We start from the raw sequence: 18685 nt of genomic DNA on the forward strand, positions 1-18685 counted from the left end.
TTAAATTTAGTATTTAAGGGCTCCCCAGAACCTAGGAACTCAGATTCCTGCAACCTAAGAAGAAGAGGACTGCTAAGCTGAAAAACCCTGCAGAGAAGACGGAGACGCCAACTGCTTTGGCCCCAGCTCTACCGGCCTGTCTCCCCCCTTCTAAAGACACTGCTCCAGCGACGCTTTCCCCAGGGACCAGCGACCTCTGAAGCCTTAGAGGACTGCCCTGCATCTAGAAGGACCAAGAACTCCCGAGGACAGCAACTTTGCAACAAAGAAGCAACTTTGAAACAACACACGTTTCCCGCCGGAAGCGTGAGACTTGGCACTCTGCACCCGACGCCCCCGGCTCGACTTGTGGAGAACAATCACTTCAGGGAGGACTCCCCGGCGACTGCGAGACCGTGAGTAGCCAGAGTTGACCCCCCTGAGCCCCCACAGCGACGCCTGCAGAGGGAATCCCGAGGCTCCCCCTGACAGCAACTGCCTGCTTCAAAGACCCGACACCTGGTAAAGGCACTGCATCCCCAGACTCTGAAGGATCCGACCTCCAGTGAAGGAGCGACCCCCAGATGGCCCTCTCCCTTGCCCAGGTGGTGGCTACCCCAAAGAGCCCCCCCCTTGCCTGCATCGCTGAAGAGACCCCTTGGTCTCCCATTGAAACCTATTGAGAACCCAACGCTTGTTTGCACACTGCACCCGGCCGCCCCCGCGCTGCTGAGGGTGTACTTTCTGTGTGGACTTGTGTCCCCCCCCCCCCGGTGCCCTACAAACCCCCCTGGTCAGCCCTCCGAAGATGCGGGTACTTACCTGCTGGCAGACTGGAACCGGGGCACCCCCTTCTCCACTGAAGCCTATGCGTTTTGGGCACCACTTTGACCTCTGCACCTGACCGGCCCTGAGCTGCTGGTGTGGTAACTTTGGGGTTGCTCTGAACCCCCAACGGTGGGCTACCTTGGACCCAAACTTGAACCCCGTAGGTGGTTTACTTACCTGCAGAAACTAACAAATACTTACTCCCCCCAGGAACTATTGAAAATTGCACTGTCTAGTTTTAAAATAGCTATATGTCATTTATGTGAAAACTGTATATGCTATTTTGCTAATTTGAAAGTGCCTAAAGTACCTACCTGCAATACCTTTCATTTGAAGTATTACATGTAAATCTTGAACCTGTGGTTCTTAAAATAAACGAAGAAAATATATTTTTCTATACAAAAACCTATTGGCCTGGAATTGTCTCTGAGTGTGTGTTCCTCATTTATTGCCTGTGTATGTACAACAAATGCTTAACACTACTCCTTTGATAAGCCTACTGCTCGACCACACTACCACAAAATAGAGCATTAGAATTATCTCTTTTTGCCACTATCTTACCTCTAAGGGGAACCCTTGGACTCTGTGCATACTATTCCTTACTTTGAAATAGTGCATACAGAGCCAACTTCCTACATCTTGCCTATCAGTCCAATATACACTAACCTCCAGAATAAGAGAAACACTGGTAGGCTTGACCCTAATCCAGACGTACACTAAATCGTGCCTTAGTAATAGCAAAAATAATCAAGTTGTCCTCTGCAAGCAATGTCTGTTGATGTGACTTTTTATGTCTAAGGTGCATTTGAGCATGCCTTTCGAGATGAATCCAGTCCCTTTGTTTTTTGGAATAACTTTTAATAAACCTTTTTGCATTGCATACACTACTATTGATCCACTACAGCAGTTGCAGACGCTGTTTAAATACATAACGAGTAAAAAAAAAAAAAAAAGCAGACGAGTTAAGTGTACATGTACCATTGAATAATCAGCACCAGGTCCTTGCATATAATATGCAAATGTGTTGTGCTACCTTCTCCTATCAGGTATTTCAATGCTAGAACAGTTCCTGCTGCTTTGTTATGTGAAGTTTAGCCCTATGGTCCTTTAGTCGAGATTTGCATTTCTCAACACTTTTAATCTCCACTGAGTACAGGACATATCCCCTCTGCATGGGCAGAAAACAAGCTGATGGCACTGGGGGACTTAAAACCTTCTCCTTCGGCCATGGTAGTGGAAGAGTTATTCAGTACAGCCAAGAACATTAAGGCCCTCATTCTGACCTTGGCGGGCGGCGGAGGCCGCCCGCCAAAGTCCCGCCGTCAGGTTACCGTTCCGCGGTCGAAAGACCGCGGCGGTAATTCTGACATTCCCGCTGGGCTGGCGGGCGGCCGCCTTCAGGCCGCCCGCCAGCCCAGCGGGAAAGAGGCTTCCACGATGAAGCCGGCTCGGAATCGAGCCGGCGGAGTGGAAGCTGTGCGACGGGTGCAGTTGCACCCGTCGCGTATTTCACTGTCTGCGCAGCAGACAGTGAAATATATTTAGGGGCCCTCTTACGGGGGCCCCTGCAGTGCCCATGCCAGTGGCATGGGCACTGCAGGGGCCCCCAGGGGCCCCGCGACCCCCCCTACCGCCATCCGGTTCCCGGCGGTCGGACCGCCGGGATCTGGATGGCGGTAGGGGGGGTCGGAATCCCCTCGGCGGCGCAGCAAGCTGCGCCGCCTTGGAGGATTCAATGGGGCGGCGGGACACTGGCGGGAGACCGCCAGTGTTGCCGGTCCGACCGCGGCTTTACCGCCGCGGTCGGAATCCCCATTGGAGCACCGCCGGCCTGTCGGCGGTGCTCCCGCGGTCCTCCGCCCTGGCGGTCTTTGACCGCCAGGGTCAGAATGACCGCCTAAGTCTAAAGGGTAGAAAGAACACGCATCGACCAGCCTCCTTATATTTTTGCAGATCAACATTTGATGGGCTGCAGAGGGAAGTTTATTGTAGCGTGCCAACATGGGTAGAAACCATACAAACCAGTATCCTCATCACCATTGGATGCGTTTGTGTGACAATATTTGCATGAGTAATACATGTATGTCACCTAATGGACAGAATGCACAAAAGCAAGCTTGCAGGTTACCTTGTCATACATGGGGGAAGGAGTGGTACCACCCCCTTGTGTCACATGACTCAGTAACATATCCTGCACTGAACAGCTTCTAGAACATTGTCTTCTGAGTGTGCAGATTACTGCTTAATGTCGGCAAAAGTGCCATGTCTGAGTCAAATTATTTATTCCAGTAGAACCAACACTATCCTGTCTCTTTAATGCCTTAAATCATCTTTGCAATATTTTGGAATTGTGAACTTGGTGGAAAGCTTGCGTGGCTCAGATTTGGTTCACATTTTGACATACTCATTGTTCGATGAACCACTGCAGCCCTGACTCGTGACCTTCTTGTTAGTCCTCAAACATTTAGCAGAAAGTCCCAATATTGACTTGGAGGCCCGGTTATCACTGTTCCCCTTTGATGCAGTTTCATTTAAAAACAAAAACCCGTACAATTCCGCCCTTGTGGCGCAAATTAAACATGGAGTCCTAAATACACAGAATAGGAACGCTACGGAGAGAAAAAGAATGTCCACTAAAGGACAAGTACAGGAATGAAAGAAACTCCCTTTAAGTTGCCTCAGTTTCACACTAACCCGTCTCATTATCATAACTCCAGTTCTTCTCTTCAACGTGGAGTCCAAGAAGGGGATAAATACCACCAAAGGAGGACATGTGGGAATGCCCACTCTTCAAGGAAACATATACTGGTACTCATTACAGTGCCGCGCAATAAGGTTGCCACCGAGTCTCTTTGCAGCGTAACTAGAGGCAGGTTACGTTAACATACTGCAGTTCCCATCCAGTACTTTAATGACACATTCTCTCATAGCAGCAACAACTGCTCGCAAACACAACAGAGCATCTCCACGTGCCCTCGGAATCAAGTGACAAAGGGCAAACCACTGGTTCCCTCTGCGTAGAATTGGAAATACTAGTAATGTATACATGTAGAAACCAGCTGTACAGTGTGCTGCCTAGTTCTGTGCCATTGAGATGTTCTCACCTCTCTCCCTTCCTCCTCACCACACCCTTTGTTTCTGAAACCTAATTTCAACTGGACCCATCTCAACCCCACCACAGTTTTTGTTTCTCAATATGTTATATGAAAGCACTTTGTTCAACAGTGCATTTCTAATGGTGTTCGATATACTTAAATACATTAAAGAGTGGGACAACTTTGGTGTTCAATTTTCACAGGTTAAATACACACCCAGAGCAAGAGAGGGGCCTAGTTGTGTGCAGGGGTAATTATAAGAATTCTGGTCAATTTAGATCTTTCTTTATTTTTATAACTCTTTTTATTGTTTTAGAGCATAATATAAACCCAGTGTAAAAAGACCATAAGATGTAGCATCAAACACAGCAGACTTTACAGATATTTGTGCATACAAAGTCGATAGTACATAGAGAATGGGTAGGTACTCATACATTAAGAGATGTGGTCAGAGCCTCTATCCCATTGTCGAGAGGTCCACAGACCCCACACCTTATCATTTACATTCTCAGCCTTTTCCATTTGTAGACTAACTTTTCAGCCCTTGAACAGTAGTTCATGCCTCTCGACCATCCCTGCAAAGACAGAGATCTGCCCGCCGCCAATGCCTGGCATTTTCCCTCCTAGCTACCAAAACGCCCAGCCCGGCCCATATTAAGTGGACTCTAGTCTCCAACCAAACCTCCATTATTCCTAGTAGGGCTATCCTAGGATCCATGGCTACTAGGAACAGCAAAACATATGCAAGGGAGGCAAAAATCCCCTACTAGTAAAGCTGTATAACAGGACAAGTCCAGCTCATCCGATACAGCATCACTTCTGAGGGATGACACCTTGTGCACTCTGGGTTGTGGGCCCTTCCCATTTTCCGAAGTCTATCAGTCTATAGTGGATTCTATGAAAGTAGTTGAATTGGGTTAGTTGCAGGTTCGAGGGGGAAGGCCAGTATCTGGGCTACCAACTGGGCCTCTGTCATCTCCCATCTCCCCGACTACTTGTTCCCAGGCTTCTCGCAAGCCTTTGAGAGGATGAAGGCCATTAAACAGAAGGGATTGATAGTTTTGGTAGGCCTTTCCTGTCCCAAGCCTCCATAGTCAGTTTGGCTTGAAAGGAGTTGCACTCTGGCACTTCACATGGAACATCTTGATGTTTGCCCCGGGTGTGGCGCAGCTGAGGTACCTAAAAAATTTAGATTTCTGAAGTTCATGCTCCAATGAAAGGGGTTCAAAAGTATGGATATGATCATAGTTGCGTACGCCACCCAGACAAGAGATGCCTATAAGGTCCCACTAGTCCTCCAGTCCTGTTGCTCGCTTCAACCAGTTCCTGACGCAAAAGAGCGTTTGTGCAGTAAGTTTGCCTGACCATTCGCTGTGAGTGCTGCACCCCAGCTGAGGAAAGGAAACCTCGTGTGACCTGGGGAAGTGGGTACAGAAGGAGCCCCCCCCACACACACAATTAATTAAACAAACCAGGTCTCTCAAGGGTAGTCACCACCAGACTTCATGAGGAGTCTTGCTGATACCTAAACAACCACTGCTTTATCAGTACCAATTGTGATGCCCAGTAATGGAGAGAGAGCTCCAGATCCCCCAATGATGCCGGCAGCACACACTCGGAAAAACGACCCTGGGTTTTTCACCCGAGACAAAGCAGGTTACCAAATCCTGGAGAACCTGGAAGAAATCTGACTGGACAACAAATGGATGATTTTGTAGAATGTACAAGAACCAAGGAAGAGCTACTATTTTATATAATGTTCCCCCCCCCCCCCCAACCATCAGGTTCAGCAGTAATGAGGCCCATGACTCCAAGCCACTACATCTGCGGCGCAGGATAGGCTGTGCCAGGGTCTCAAGAGATGTGTATTCCCGGGCATTGAAAGGTAACCTTAGCATTCACGTATTGTGCATCTCGTGGGGGTTGGAAAGATCTGAAGGTTAAGTGTAAACATGTAGACTTGCCCCAATTCACAAGTCCTCCCCATTAATTCAGAGTACAGGCAGATTAGGTATTGCTGCTATTGTTGCCGTCACCGTCCTTTCAACCTTCTTTCTTTTCTCTGACATGTTGCACATCACCTGAACTCTACTCTTCCTAATTAGCAGGCTTTTTCCTTACTTGGGTTTTCTGGTGTTATGCTTTTTGATCTTCCCACTCCAACATTTACAGCTCCTGGAAAGGCCCTCCTTTGCCCCCATTATTACAAGGGCACCCACAAACAGCTACCAGGTGTTTTTTTTTTTTTTTTTTTTTTAAACGCACACAGCCTGCCCCCAAAGGAAGGATATGCACTTATCCATCTGCCTCCTTGGCTTTGCTCTAGACACTGGTCATTCCCTGAGTACGGCGATACTTGTCTTGCATCGTGGGCACCTTCGGGAAACCACTGGAGTGTGCCATGTCCTTTCTGCTTCCTTCTACACATTGTACTCTTGACTTTCTATAGAGGCCGCTCTTCCTCACCAAACACATTTGATGGCCTTTTAGAAAATTAAGCGTCCAGATTACTCAACATTTTGATACCCAATTTTGGAATCCTAAAACAATCCCAAACTCCATCCTTACTCAAACTCTGTGTCCCCGCTCCCCTGTTCCCCCAAGGCATGCCACCACCTTCTGTGATCCTCTATTAATTATTCCTGAACGACCATTTTGCCTCCTTAAATTCGACACAACGAGTAAAAGAGAAAGGGAGAAAGAAAAGAAAGCTAGCATGAAGAAACATAAAAACACGAGTTAAAGAATTCAAAGGAATGGAGAGATAGACACCAGTAACAAAATGCAAGCATATAACTTGCCATGCTTTGGCATTGCACCTGCGGCAGTGATCTCCTGTCCATAAAGCATGCTCTTGTGCATTGCTGGCACACGCACTCTACAGTCAACCTCAGTGGAATAAAAATATTGAAGCTCATGAACATCAGTGCGCTGGACATGAGCAGAATATGCAAGGGAAACACATTTGCTGGTAGAGTGCAAGGAAAGGGGATGGACTTAGTCAGTATTCAGCAACCTTGAGTTCTATGTTAGATCTGCTCCTCTTAGTACTTCTGGTCTATCCATCTATCTCTTTCCCATCTCAATCTGTGCTCCGTGTCTAATCAATCATCTACCTTTTGACATTCCCCGCATAGCAAACTGTTTCGCTTTCGCTGGATCAATAAAACTATGGTTTACAGAGTGAGTGTGCAATAAGACCATTATAAAATATAATAAATTAAGCAATATGAGAGGGACTGCCTGTTCCCAATCAACATGATACGATGCTTGGCTTTCAGATACCTGGCTGGTTCCAATGGTGGGCAGGCAGGGGGCCAGGACTCCTTATGCTCTTCCAAGTTGTCAATGATCTTCCGCCTCAATTGAGTAGCAGTACCCAAACCTGCAGGAGGAGAGTGCTCACATCATGAAATCCCAGAGCTGAACATACAGGGAGAATTAACCGTCATCTAGCACAATACAGACTAAAGTCAGCACTGCATAAAAATAAAATATATATAATTATGGGAAAAATAGTGATGAAAATAACATGAAGAACAACACTGACAAAACCAATGGGGCCTCCCCAATAAGAGAGCTACTGGCTTTGCCAATGTCTTTTAGTCATGTTGTACAGCAGGGTGGCGACTGTTAAACATGGCTAAAAGTTAGTGGAGTGGCATAGAGTTGAGTAGCATGGAGTGGCGTAGAGCTGTGTAAAGTGGTGTGGAGAGACTTAAGAGTTGAGTCATGTGAAGTAGTGTAGAATGGAATAGAACAGGGGATTACAACAGAGTGGAGTGGCACAGAGGGGCGTACAATAGTGTAGAGTGAAGTGGTAAAGAGTGCCAGAGTAGATTAGCATAGATTAGAGAGGTACAAAGTGGAGTGGTACAGGGGCACAGGGAGGTGTACCATGATGTGGAGAGTAGCGGCGTAGAGTGTCAGAGTGGCATTCTGTGCAGGGGGGTTGAGTGGCACAGAGTGGAGTGGCATACAGTGGAATAGACTTGAGTGGTTAAAAGGAGAATGGAGTGGCTTAAAAGAGAGTGACATGGAGTGTAGTAGAGTAGTGTAGCAAATAGTGGAGTGGCACAGTGTAGAGTGGTATGGAGTGGCGTAGGGTGTAGTAGAATAGAGTGGAATGGTGTAGAGTTCATTGGCGTATAGTAGAGTGGCATAGAGTGGAGTGGCATGGCGTATAGTGAAGTGGCATAGAGTGACACTGTGGGAAGAGTGGCATAGAGTGTCACTGTGTGAAATGCTGTGGTACAGAGTGGAGCAGCACAGACTGGAGTGACATCGAGTAAAGTGTTGAGGAGTAGTTTAGAGTGGTGTGGAGTAGAGTGGTGCAGAGAGAAGCGGCATAGAGTGGCGTCGTATAGAATAGTACAGTTGTTGGTGTACGTAACTTAAAGAAGGAAACAAACATAATAAATGCAAAAGTATGAGGTAAAAAGGGGATGAATGGCTTAAAGGCAACAAAAATGAGTGTGCAGCAACAAGCATTATGAAGGTTTAAATGTGTTCTTAGTGTGGCATTTATACATTGTAACATCTTAACCCAACTTACATAAAATGTAATTTCATTTTAGTTGTACGAGTAAACCAAAAGTTGTAGTTGTAGACAATGTCCAAAAATGCGTTTAAAAAACGAACAAATGGGGAAAGCAGCACTAGAACTGGAAACAGACAATATTTCCTGAAATGCATACATCAGTCCACAGAGGATTTGACACTAATAAGTTGAATCTATCTGTGCTTGATTCTTGCTCCAAAGAAAGAAAAGGAAGTGGCCCCGGGCATGCAGTGGCCAATTAGGAAGCAGCAAAAAAGAGTGACAATGAAGCCACCGAATGGTAAGAAAAGGGCGGGCTCCGAGATTTTGATTATAAACAATTCCCCTGCCGAGCAACAGCACATGCCCAAAGGTGAGACCAAAAAAATAATGAAGACTCCTCTCTTTCAGCATTAACAACAGTAAACATGAAATCACATTGCATGCTTTTTCATTATTACCGATTTTAGAATATACAGGGTCAAGGTTAAAAAAAGTCTAAAGTTACAATTTATGGTAGGGCAGCACAGCCTGAAGGTGACAACCTTTTCTTCCTACGCTCCAAGCATCAGCAGAACAAAAACCCAAGCTATGCATATTTTTTTATCAACTCAAGCAGGGGAAGCACCACTCACCAGCAATATGGAGCAAGTCCTCCCAGCAAATTACACCCGCTGCCTTTGTGTGAAAGCCAAGCCGCTCCTCCCCACAAATCAAGAGCGGCAGGTAAATACAGCGAGTCTGGAGCAGAACCCGTGGGAGAAACAGCCTGCTGTGGACCCGCCAAGTGAGTAGGTGAAAGACCCGCAGCCACTATAAGGTAGGGGAAAGCAGATGCGATGAAAGTTCAAGACTCTGGGGAGGAAGCCAGAGGCCTTTGAGCGAGATTTCATGAGTACCAGAGGCCAGCTAATAAAGGCCAAGGTACTTGGAGGGGGCAGGGAGTGGTCAGTAAATCAGACTGAATCCAGAGGCCGAAGAACGACAGTGGCACGGACTGAGAGCAAATAGAGGTATTGCAAACACCGCAAATGGAAAGTGTAGGGTGTTGCACAGCTGTACATCGAAAATCCTTCCCCACTCCCTCGTTCAATATAACAAGCCAACCAAAGTGTTATTCCTGGGATCAAGCTAGTCCTATATATAGCAAACCACATTAGCAACCTAGAGGGGAACATTCCTGCAGTGGAGACAGATGTTCCCAAAGACAATGACAAAAAGCCAAATGGACATCGTGATTTAGTAGACCAAACCCCGTACAGGTGTAAAAATTATACCTGGCACTTGAAGACGAATGTGGAAATGGCTAAAACACAGGGAACTCCACCACTGAACAAGGATCATTTAATAGATATACTGAAGAACTTGAGAGTTTAAAGAAGAACGCAAACAGAAATTGATCTAAGTCAGGCAAAGCCTGAAGGATGCTCTTACCAACTTAAGAGTGTATGTATATTCTTTTATGTTTTATTAATGCAAATCTCAATAAAATTGGTGGATGTAGATTAGTTGAGTCAAAGAGTTAAAATGCTGGAAGAAAAGACATCATATAGGTGGCAGGAAGGAACAAAGTTATTGGGAGAGATCAGTGGATTGGTGGAAAAGATTTTCATTCTAGCTGACAACAGTGAGAGAGCGTAGCTTACTTAACCCATATTGAAATTAAATGCTTATATCAATATGTAATGATTCTGCATGGAAAACCATAATAATATCGGTTTTGCTTAAACGCGCACCCGAATTGTGATCACGGTAAATGGCCACCAATGTATTACGCAAACTAATAATGATGAATAAAATGTTTATGTTATGTTTAATTAAGTTTAACATTCATAATCTTTATAGGCCTTAAGTTAGCGTGAGCTGCAAGATTTAGCTGCCCAGCTCTCATATTAAATGCATTTTTCTATTTTTCCAGTGTGCTGACTCGCAAAGGGCAGTGACTCTGCAAATGTTCTTTTTCTTCAACTTGGAAGATGAATGTATCTATGTTAATTCCATTCCCAAGCGCATATCAGTTCCTTGGTTTAAAAAGTATGAGCAAATTGAAACAAATGTAGATTTGATAATGAAATGTACAAGGTCACTTAGACCGATGGACAATGAATCTGCTGACCCAAAGACGTGCCAAAGAGTGAAGTAATGCCTGATGTGCCACCTCCGAAGACGTCAATTATGAAGACCAATCAAAGAACCATGAATTAATGTGGGGTGATAATTGGGATTACCAAATGCTAAATTTTATAGGTTGAAAATAGTGGGGTATAGTAAGTGTCCAATAGAATTTTGGGGGAATGTACTACGAAAAAGGGATAAAAACCCATGTCAAAGAAGGGTCATTAGAATTAGGTAGGGAATGCTATTGATTTTATCAAGAAACTGTCACTCTGTTTGGTGACTTTGAGACTTATTAAAACCATCCTCACCCATAGACTGCCCATTTACACTTTTCCTCCTTAAGAGGGGAGTGCCCCTTATGCCTTTAGTTGAACTTTGACTGATGGGGTTTTGATTGATGTCCTGGAGACGAAGACTGAACCTGTGCACTGACCTAATCTTTGGAGGGTAATTATGACAATGCAATTTGTAATTTGTCTGTTTGCTTTTCCTTTCTAGGTACCAACTGCTTAATTTTGACAGAGACCATAGCTAGATGTTTTCCAAATTGGTGTTCTAAATTGTTTTGCATGAAGCCCAACATGCCAATGCTAATTAGTGGTTAGGACAGGTGATCACTAAATTGACGCAAATAGATAAACGACTGACATTATGCTATGTTGAACTGACGCGTATTTGACACTTTGCTGTATTCAGATCTATGTTTGCGCCGTGTTATATTCTGATGTTTATGATTCGTGCCTTATTGAAATCTTACCAAAGTTGCCATATCATAACTATGCTATTGTGTTTCTTGGCTTTGAGACTGACGCACTTAGTTTTAGATTGTAACTAATAGGGAATAAACTTCATAAAATTCTATCAAAGGTGTGGTTATTCATGGCTGAAAGGTCATGGTTGCGTCGTCAATTTGATTAATGTCTTTGACCAAAGTGAAATGTATTGTGGTGATAAATATTGATGACATTATTGATATATTGATAGACATATTGATCAGCTATCTCGTCCTACGGTGTCTCTCAACTAGGTCAAAAGATTCATTGGCCTAAAACGAGTCCTAATGTGTAATAAATTAACATAAAAGGACGCGTTAACAGTTCTGGTAGCTGAGCGACGGTTTGGCCCTTTGGGGCCCTAGGACGGAGAATCATTGTTTAAATTGTTTTTCTGTGATGATGCAAATCGGAGGAATGATTGGTTTCTAAGTTCACCATGACTTTCCCGGGATCTCGGAGCCTGCTTAAGTGAGTTGGGAATCATAATGTGTGTGGTATAGGGTTTTGCGCTTGCTTAGCTTATGCCTTTTTGCAGGTGGTTGTGAAATTTGTGTGTATCTAGGCCAGGTAAATATTGTTTATTAGGAGTAGGCGTACTCCGCGGTATGAGAGTAAGGAAGTCGGCGTACTTCACATGAGTGTGGCGCTTTGTGCTTAAAATTATCCACGTGGTTGGTTGTTTATGTACGGACCCGTTGTGGTCTAAGACTCCGGAGTATATTGACAAGTATAGGAGACACTTGGATTTATGTTGTAATCTGTGCAGTTTAGTAAGTCAATCGGGCGTGATTGACAAGTCGAGTCTGAGTCAGAGAGTATGTGTGAAACCTTCGATGGAGATTTGGCAAGCTCTAAAGTGCACTAGGGCGAACCACTGAGCCGTCGAGAGTAGAATTTGCGGGTCGAATTCTGCTTGCGTATGCGGGGACTGAGAAAGAGAGAGTAGCGACCGAGGCTTCAAGTGAAATCTCTGTAAAGTTCTGAAGCGAATGTGTTACCCTTCCTGTAGTAAACCGACAGATTTGTGTTGTTATTAAAGGTGCTCGCAAAAACTTTGCATTAGGTTGTGTGGATTCAGTGAGGGGCAGACGAGCCGCAAGACTGTCAGCTGCAGTGTGTGAGTGTGACGTCAGTGGTGCCGCGCTGAGATAGGTCAGTTGTCGAGAGGGGTCGCGCACGGATTGGCTGCCGTCCGTGAAGGCAATAGGTTGAGAAAGGTGGGTGAAGAGTGTCCTGGGAATTAAAGTCACTTTCTGATTAAATACAAATAAGAAAAAACACAAAGATGAATTTTGTCAAGGCTTTTAAGAGTGCTCTGAAAGGAGACGCGTATATTATAGCAACTGATGGGGAGCCTACACCACCTGAGGGTACTCCAGCTTACATGGTTATGGAGGAGAAGGGTGTTGCGCCTTGTTTATGGATGAAACAGTGGCGCAAATTAACAGAGAAAGAGGGATGTTTAGCGTTCCCAGTACATGGGACGTTTAATCCAAAGGTACTAGAGAATTTAAGGTGGATGCTAAGTACACAAAAACCACCTCCAAGGCCAGCTCAACATGAGGCTTTAGCGATTTGGGACTTAATGGCTCTTAAACATAGACAAGAAAGGTTCCAGAGAAGGCTAAAAAGGGCAGAAAAATCCTATGCAGAAGCTAGGTGGGATAACAAGAACAAAATGTGGAGACAGGGAATTGTTGACAGATTAAAATTGTTCCCAGCAATAGCTCAGGGAGAAGAGTCACAGGGAAAGAAAGCCTCCTGTAAAACAGATAAGGACTCTAGTAAGTCTAAAGAGAATAAGAGACCTTGGGAAGAGGAAGACAATTCAGACGATGAGGAATTCATGGACCGATTATTACATGATCGCCCGCCACCTTATGCAGTGAGCGACAGTGTTCTAAGCACTAGCATGGGTCCTGGGAACCAGACGCAGGAGAAGGGAGTTACAATACGGTACAGACTAGTGATACGACTTCGATAAAGAATGGTGTCAGTGTACCCACTGCGCCAGACATGCAGATACAGTTGCAACCTCCACCGCAGATACAGAGAATCTATCCAGACGTCCCAGTACTTGAGACTACTACAAATCTGATAGTGCCGCCAGACCCGATATATACAAAACCAGGGATAGTGCAGATTGAGTCAACTCCGAAATTGCTGTCCCAGCAGCAACCACAATTGATACCAGGGTACAACCCAGTAGCTGGTCCTCCATTAGTACCTGTCCCGGGTACTTTGGAACAGACCTATGGAGTTACTGCTCCACGGAGTTTGGGACCAGGTCAGACACCTGCTGCAATATCATTACCAATTACTGTCGGTCCACCAGTGCCATTATATGCACAAGGCAAATCTGGCGCATGTGATCAGGGAGTAATGACCCAAGATGCGATAAGAGGAGGGCCCAGAGGAACTCCCCAGATAATGGCTCCAGGAGAACAAGCAGTCGAAAAGCCGAGGTCCTTAATAGACCTTAGCCAAGTAGAAGCACCCTTAGAAGCAATGCGTCAGGCAGGGTTAGGGGTTTTAACTCCACAGACGACGAGTACAAACACCTCACAGTCGCCAATGATACATGCAGGGAACATTTCACTGCAAGGTTTTACAGTGCAGCAGCTGAATGAATGGCTAGAAAAAACTTATACTTCGCAAAAGACTACAGTGACTGCAGTGGAACCGGAAAAGGTAGGGCAAGATGACTACCTACATTTTGTAAGACTGGGAGTGGAAGCTGCTGAATTAGTGGAAGGTACGATGGGGATAAACAGATTAAAGTCCTACACTGAAGCAGAACTGAGATTCATGTGCCCCAAGATTACCAAAGAAGTGGGCAAGGTGCATCAGAGATTAGCAAACCTGGCAGACAAATACAATATTGACATTGAAAACACTAAACATTTGAAAAACAGTTACAGATTAGACTTTGATTCGAAAGATTTTGAGCACATGAGGTCTGCTGGAATGAAGGCACACTTAAAAGAGCTATTGCAAAGTGCGCAAATTTGGGGTGCATTAGAAAAATGGGAAGGCAGATGGGCAAAGAAAAGAGATAAGGAAAAAGGTGACAGTCCAGGGTCAAGTCAGACCAAAACCTCACCCGACACAGAATCAGTAAAAATACTACCCATGAGAGAAACAGCTGGTGGTGTTTTAGTACATGTGCCATGGTCCAGAGGAGACATCCTATCCTTTACTAACGATTATCCCAGATTGAGGGAGAAGCCAATCGAGTGGTATCAGCAAACAGACAGGTTCGTGAAGCTTGCGAAGTGTCTCTGGGAAGACTTGAATACCTTGTTCGAGATCATTGTTCCACCTGATTTGTGGCTCGAGTGTAAGAGAGGGGTAGATTGGCCGACGAAGGAGCCGGCAAGGGATAAGGTGACTGGAGCTCCCTCTGAGGAGGTGATGAAGTACTATCATAAGGTGATTGAGTTTTTGAAACAAAAGGTGTCGCCAAAGGTGACTGATTGGCAGAAGATTGACCGGACCTCACAGGAAGTTAAGGAATCAATACATGCTTACTATGAGAGGTTGTTAAAAGCATTCAAACATTACAGTGGTACTGAGACTATTGAGCCAAAGGACATGAACCATCTCGTGTTCAGATTTGTTGAAGGGCTGAGACCAGAGGTCAGTCAAATGATTAAGAATCATTTGATTTGTTGGCAAGCGAAGCCAATTGATGAGGTGTTGCAGTATGCGAAATATTGTAGTGACGAGATTGAGTTAAAGCAGAAAAAGCTGGAAGAGAAAGTGATGGTGATGCAGATAAGGGCTGCACAGGCAGGAATACAGGGAAATGGAGTCCAGCAGATGATACAGCAGCAGCCGCAAATGAATGGTGTGTTTCAGGCGCAACCGAGAGGTCGAGGTTTTGTGAATCACAGTCCAGACTTGAATACCGTTGTGGTTCAAAATGACGTACAAGGGGTGAAAAAGATGTCACCATGTCACGGGTGCGGGCGTGGGGCACTGGAAACGGGAGTGCCCGAATGTGGTACAGGATGGTGTCGTTCAACAAAGCACTAATGTTGGTACATTGCAAAATGTAAAAGGCTCAAAACTGAGACATCAAAATCTGAATTTTCAAAATAACCTGGTACAGATGCAAGGGGTACAGCCCATGCAGCAGATGCATATGCCGCGTTTTCAGCCAGCGCAGATGCAGCAAGTACAACATCAGGTTCCCATGGTACCTAGACAGCAAATGCAATTACCAATGGCTCCGATGGGACAGACACAGGTCATGCTTCCTCAACAGGTCACAGGTCAGGTAATGAGTCAAAATAATACAGTACAGCAATTCCCATTAGGAGGTGAAAATGGCATGGAATGGTCGGATGATAGTTCAGATAGTGAAGAATGCAGGCTTGCAGCAACCCTAGAGGTGGATCAGAGGGGTCCCTATGTGGAGGGGAAGGTAATGGGTTACAAAGTCTCATTTTTGGTCGATACCGGAGCTACAAGCTCTACAGTCAGGAGTGCGGAGGTTCCGAAACTACCACTTTCGGGGCGTACCATAAGGGTAGTCGGTGTAGCAAACCAATACCTGACAAACCAGATTACAGATCCAGTGCAAGTTGAGATCGGCAACTTCCAGGGACTGCATAGATTTGTAGTCTGTGATTCAAGTCCGGTATCCCTACTGGGAAGGGACTTACTGTGCAAGACAAAATGTTCGATTACCTGTTCCAATGATGGACTCGAATTACAGACAAATAGTGATGATGAAGGAGACGAAGGTCAGTTCTCAGAGGAAGAGACAGGGACGGCCAATGAGGATTATCCTTTGATTACCTTGTTTCCGATGCTTACAATTACTGACCTACCTGTCGAGTTACAGGGAACAGTGACAGAGAAAGTGTGGAATCTGACAGGAAAGGAAGTGGGACTAATAAAAGGTGTGGAACCAGTTAAAGTACAAGTGAAGTCAAATGCAGTCTTTCCTCAGGTGCCCCAATATTATATGGCACAAGATGTTCTTATTGAAGTGTCACAAATAATTGCAGATTTTCTGAAACAGGGAGTTCTGAAAGAGGTGTTGAGTAGCCCGTGCAATTCACTGATAATGGGTCTGAAAAAGCCTTGTGGGAAAGTTCGAATTGTGCAAGATTTGAGGAAAATAAATGAGATTGTGGTAAAATGTTGCCTCATAGTGCCCAATCCAGCAGTGATCATGTTTCAGGTTCCGTGTGATGCTGAATGGTTCACCGTTATAGACTTGTCACAAGCATTCTTTTCGATACCTCTTCACGAGGACAGTCAATTTTTGTTCAGTTTCAAATTCCTGGATAAGGTGTACAGTTGGTGCAGAATTCCTCAAGGGTTATCTGAATCATCATCTATCTTTAATCAGATATTGAAAAAGGACTTAGAATCCTTAGTACTGCCTTTTAACTCGACTCTAGTGCAGTACATCGATGACTTGCTGATTACATCCAAAACAAGGGATAACTGTAAATATGATACGATTGCCTTACTGAATCATTTGGGAAAGAACGGACACAAGGTGTCACCCAAGAAGCTGCAAAACTGTCAGAAAGAGGTGAAATACCTAGGGCATCTAATTGAAAGAGGGTCCAGGAGGATATCGAAGGAAAGAATAACAGCCATTTTGCAAATGAACCCCCCAACAACAAAAAGGGATGTCAGAATGTTCCTGGGAATGGTGGGCTACTGCCGCCAGTGGATACCCAACTTCTCGATCATCTCAAAACCTTTGATAAAACTGACAGGCAAAGAGATCAAGGATGAGCCATATACCATAGCCTTGTCCAAAGAAGAGCTTTAGTCATTTATGGAATTGAGAGATTGCATGTGTAGGGCACCAGCGCTAGGTATGCCTGATTATACAAAGCCTTTTCTACTGTTCTGTCATGAACGTGATGCTTGGTCTTGACACAGGTCCATGGAGGTGCAAATCGCTCTGTAGCGTATTTTTCAGCTACTTTGGACCCGGTTGCAGCAGCCTTACCGGGTTGTTTGCTCGCAGTTGCAGCAGTTGGTCAGAGCCTTACAGTGTGAAGGCATAATTATGGGATACCCCCTAATAGTAATGGTTCTGCATTCAGTTGAAATATTGTTGACTCAAACTAAAACTCAGCACATGACAAATGCTTGTCTTACCAAATATGAGACAATCATACTGGGGTCACCTAATGTTTCACTGAAACGATGTACTGTATTGAACCCGGCAACTTTACTTCCTGCTGAGAATACTGAAAATAAAAATGATTAAGAATTAGAGCATGATTGTCTTGAGGTAACGGAATTATGTACCAAACCACGACCAGATATTCAAGACACACAGCTGAAAGAAAATGATTGTATCATGTTTGTTGATGGGTCTTGTTTAAGAGATTCCGTCGGAACACTGAGGGCTGTTTACGCTGTATGTACCATAGCTATTGTCATTAAAAATTCCTGGCTCGAGAAAGTGTTTTCCGCACAAGTGGCAGAATTGATTGCCCTTACTAAGTCATGCCACGCAGCTGTGACTCTGAGAGTCACTATCTATACTGATAGCAGATATGGATTCGGAATCGTACATGATTTCGGTCAGCTGTGGTCACAGAGAGGTTTTATGACCTCTTCTGGTTCTCCTGTGAAAAATGGTGAACAAATAAAGGATTTGTTGCATGCGATTCAGTTACCTCTTGAAATTGCCGTGGTAAAATGCAATGCTCACGCTAAGTCACAAGACTGTGTGTTCATGGGAAACGGTTATGCAGATCAAGTCGCAAGGTTTTGCGCATTGAACTGTATATCATTCAAGGAACAGTGGGAATTGTTACCGCAAACTGAAAATGACACGTTTGAACCTTGCATTAAGGGTGGTGGATTCCTTAGATGAGCTAAAGACATTACAGGGTCGTGCTAGCAAAGAGGAAAAACGTTCCTGGCAAAGAATGCAATGTGTACAGAGGGCTGATGATTTATGGGTCTCAGAGGAGGGGAAATTAGTCTTGCCAAACAGCCTTCTGTCACAGTTCGCCAGGCTGTACCATGGACAGGCTCACCTTGGGAGAGATGCAATGATCAGGTCATTCAAAATCTATTGGTTTAACCCAAAATTCAGACATGCCACAGACGTTACCTGTCACAGATGCATCATCTGTCAACAGATGAATGCTGGAAAAGGGACTGTGGTAACTTTGAGCCATATTGGGAGAGCTGGTGGTCCTTTCAGCAAAATGCAAATGGATTTCATTGAGATGCCTGTTTGTGGAGGATTGAAGTACGTGTTGGTGATTGTGTGTGTTTTCAGTCACTGGATTGAAGCCTACCCCACACGTAGAAATGACAGTCTCACAGTTGCAAAGCTGCTACTTAGGGAACTA

The 18685-nt window shown here is 44.9% G+C and overlaps 1 protein-coding gene across 1 annotated transcript in view; it reads right to left on the reverse strand.

Moving 5' to 3' along the window:
• QSOX1 (quiescin sulfhydryl oxidase 1) overlaps positions 1-18685 on the reverse strand; it is a 353508-nt gene that overhangs the window by 173578 nt on the left and 161245 nt on the right. Inside the window, exon 4 of the mRNA XM_069232081.1 lies at positions 7188-7287. Within this exon, the coding sequence (XP_069088182.1) occupies positions 7188-7287 (100 nt within the window). The remainder of the gene's footprint in view (positions 1-7187; positions 7288-18685) is intronic.

This window comes from Pleurodeles waltl, chromosome 4_2, assembly GCF_031143425.1.
Source record: "Pleurodeles waltl isolate 20211129_DDA chromosome 4_2, aPleWal1.hap1.20221129, whole genome shotgun sequence".
In the NCBI taxonomy this organism is placed as follows: Eukaryota; Metazoa; Chordata; class Amphibia; order Caudata; family Salamandridae; genus Pleurodeles; species Pleurodeles waltl.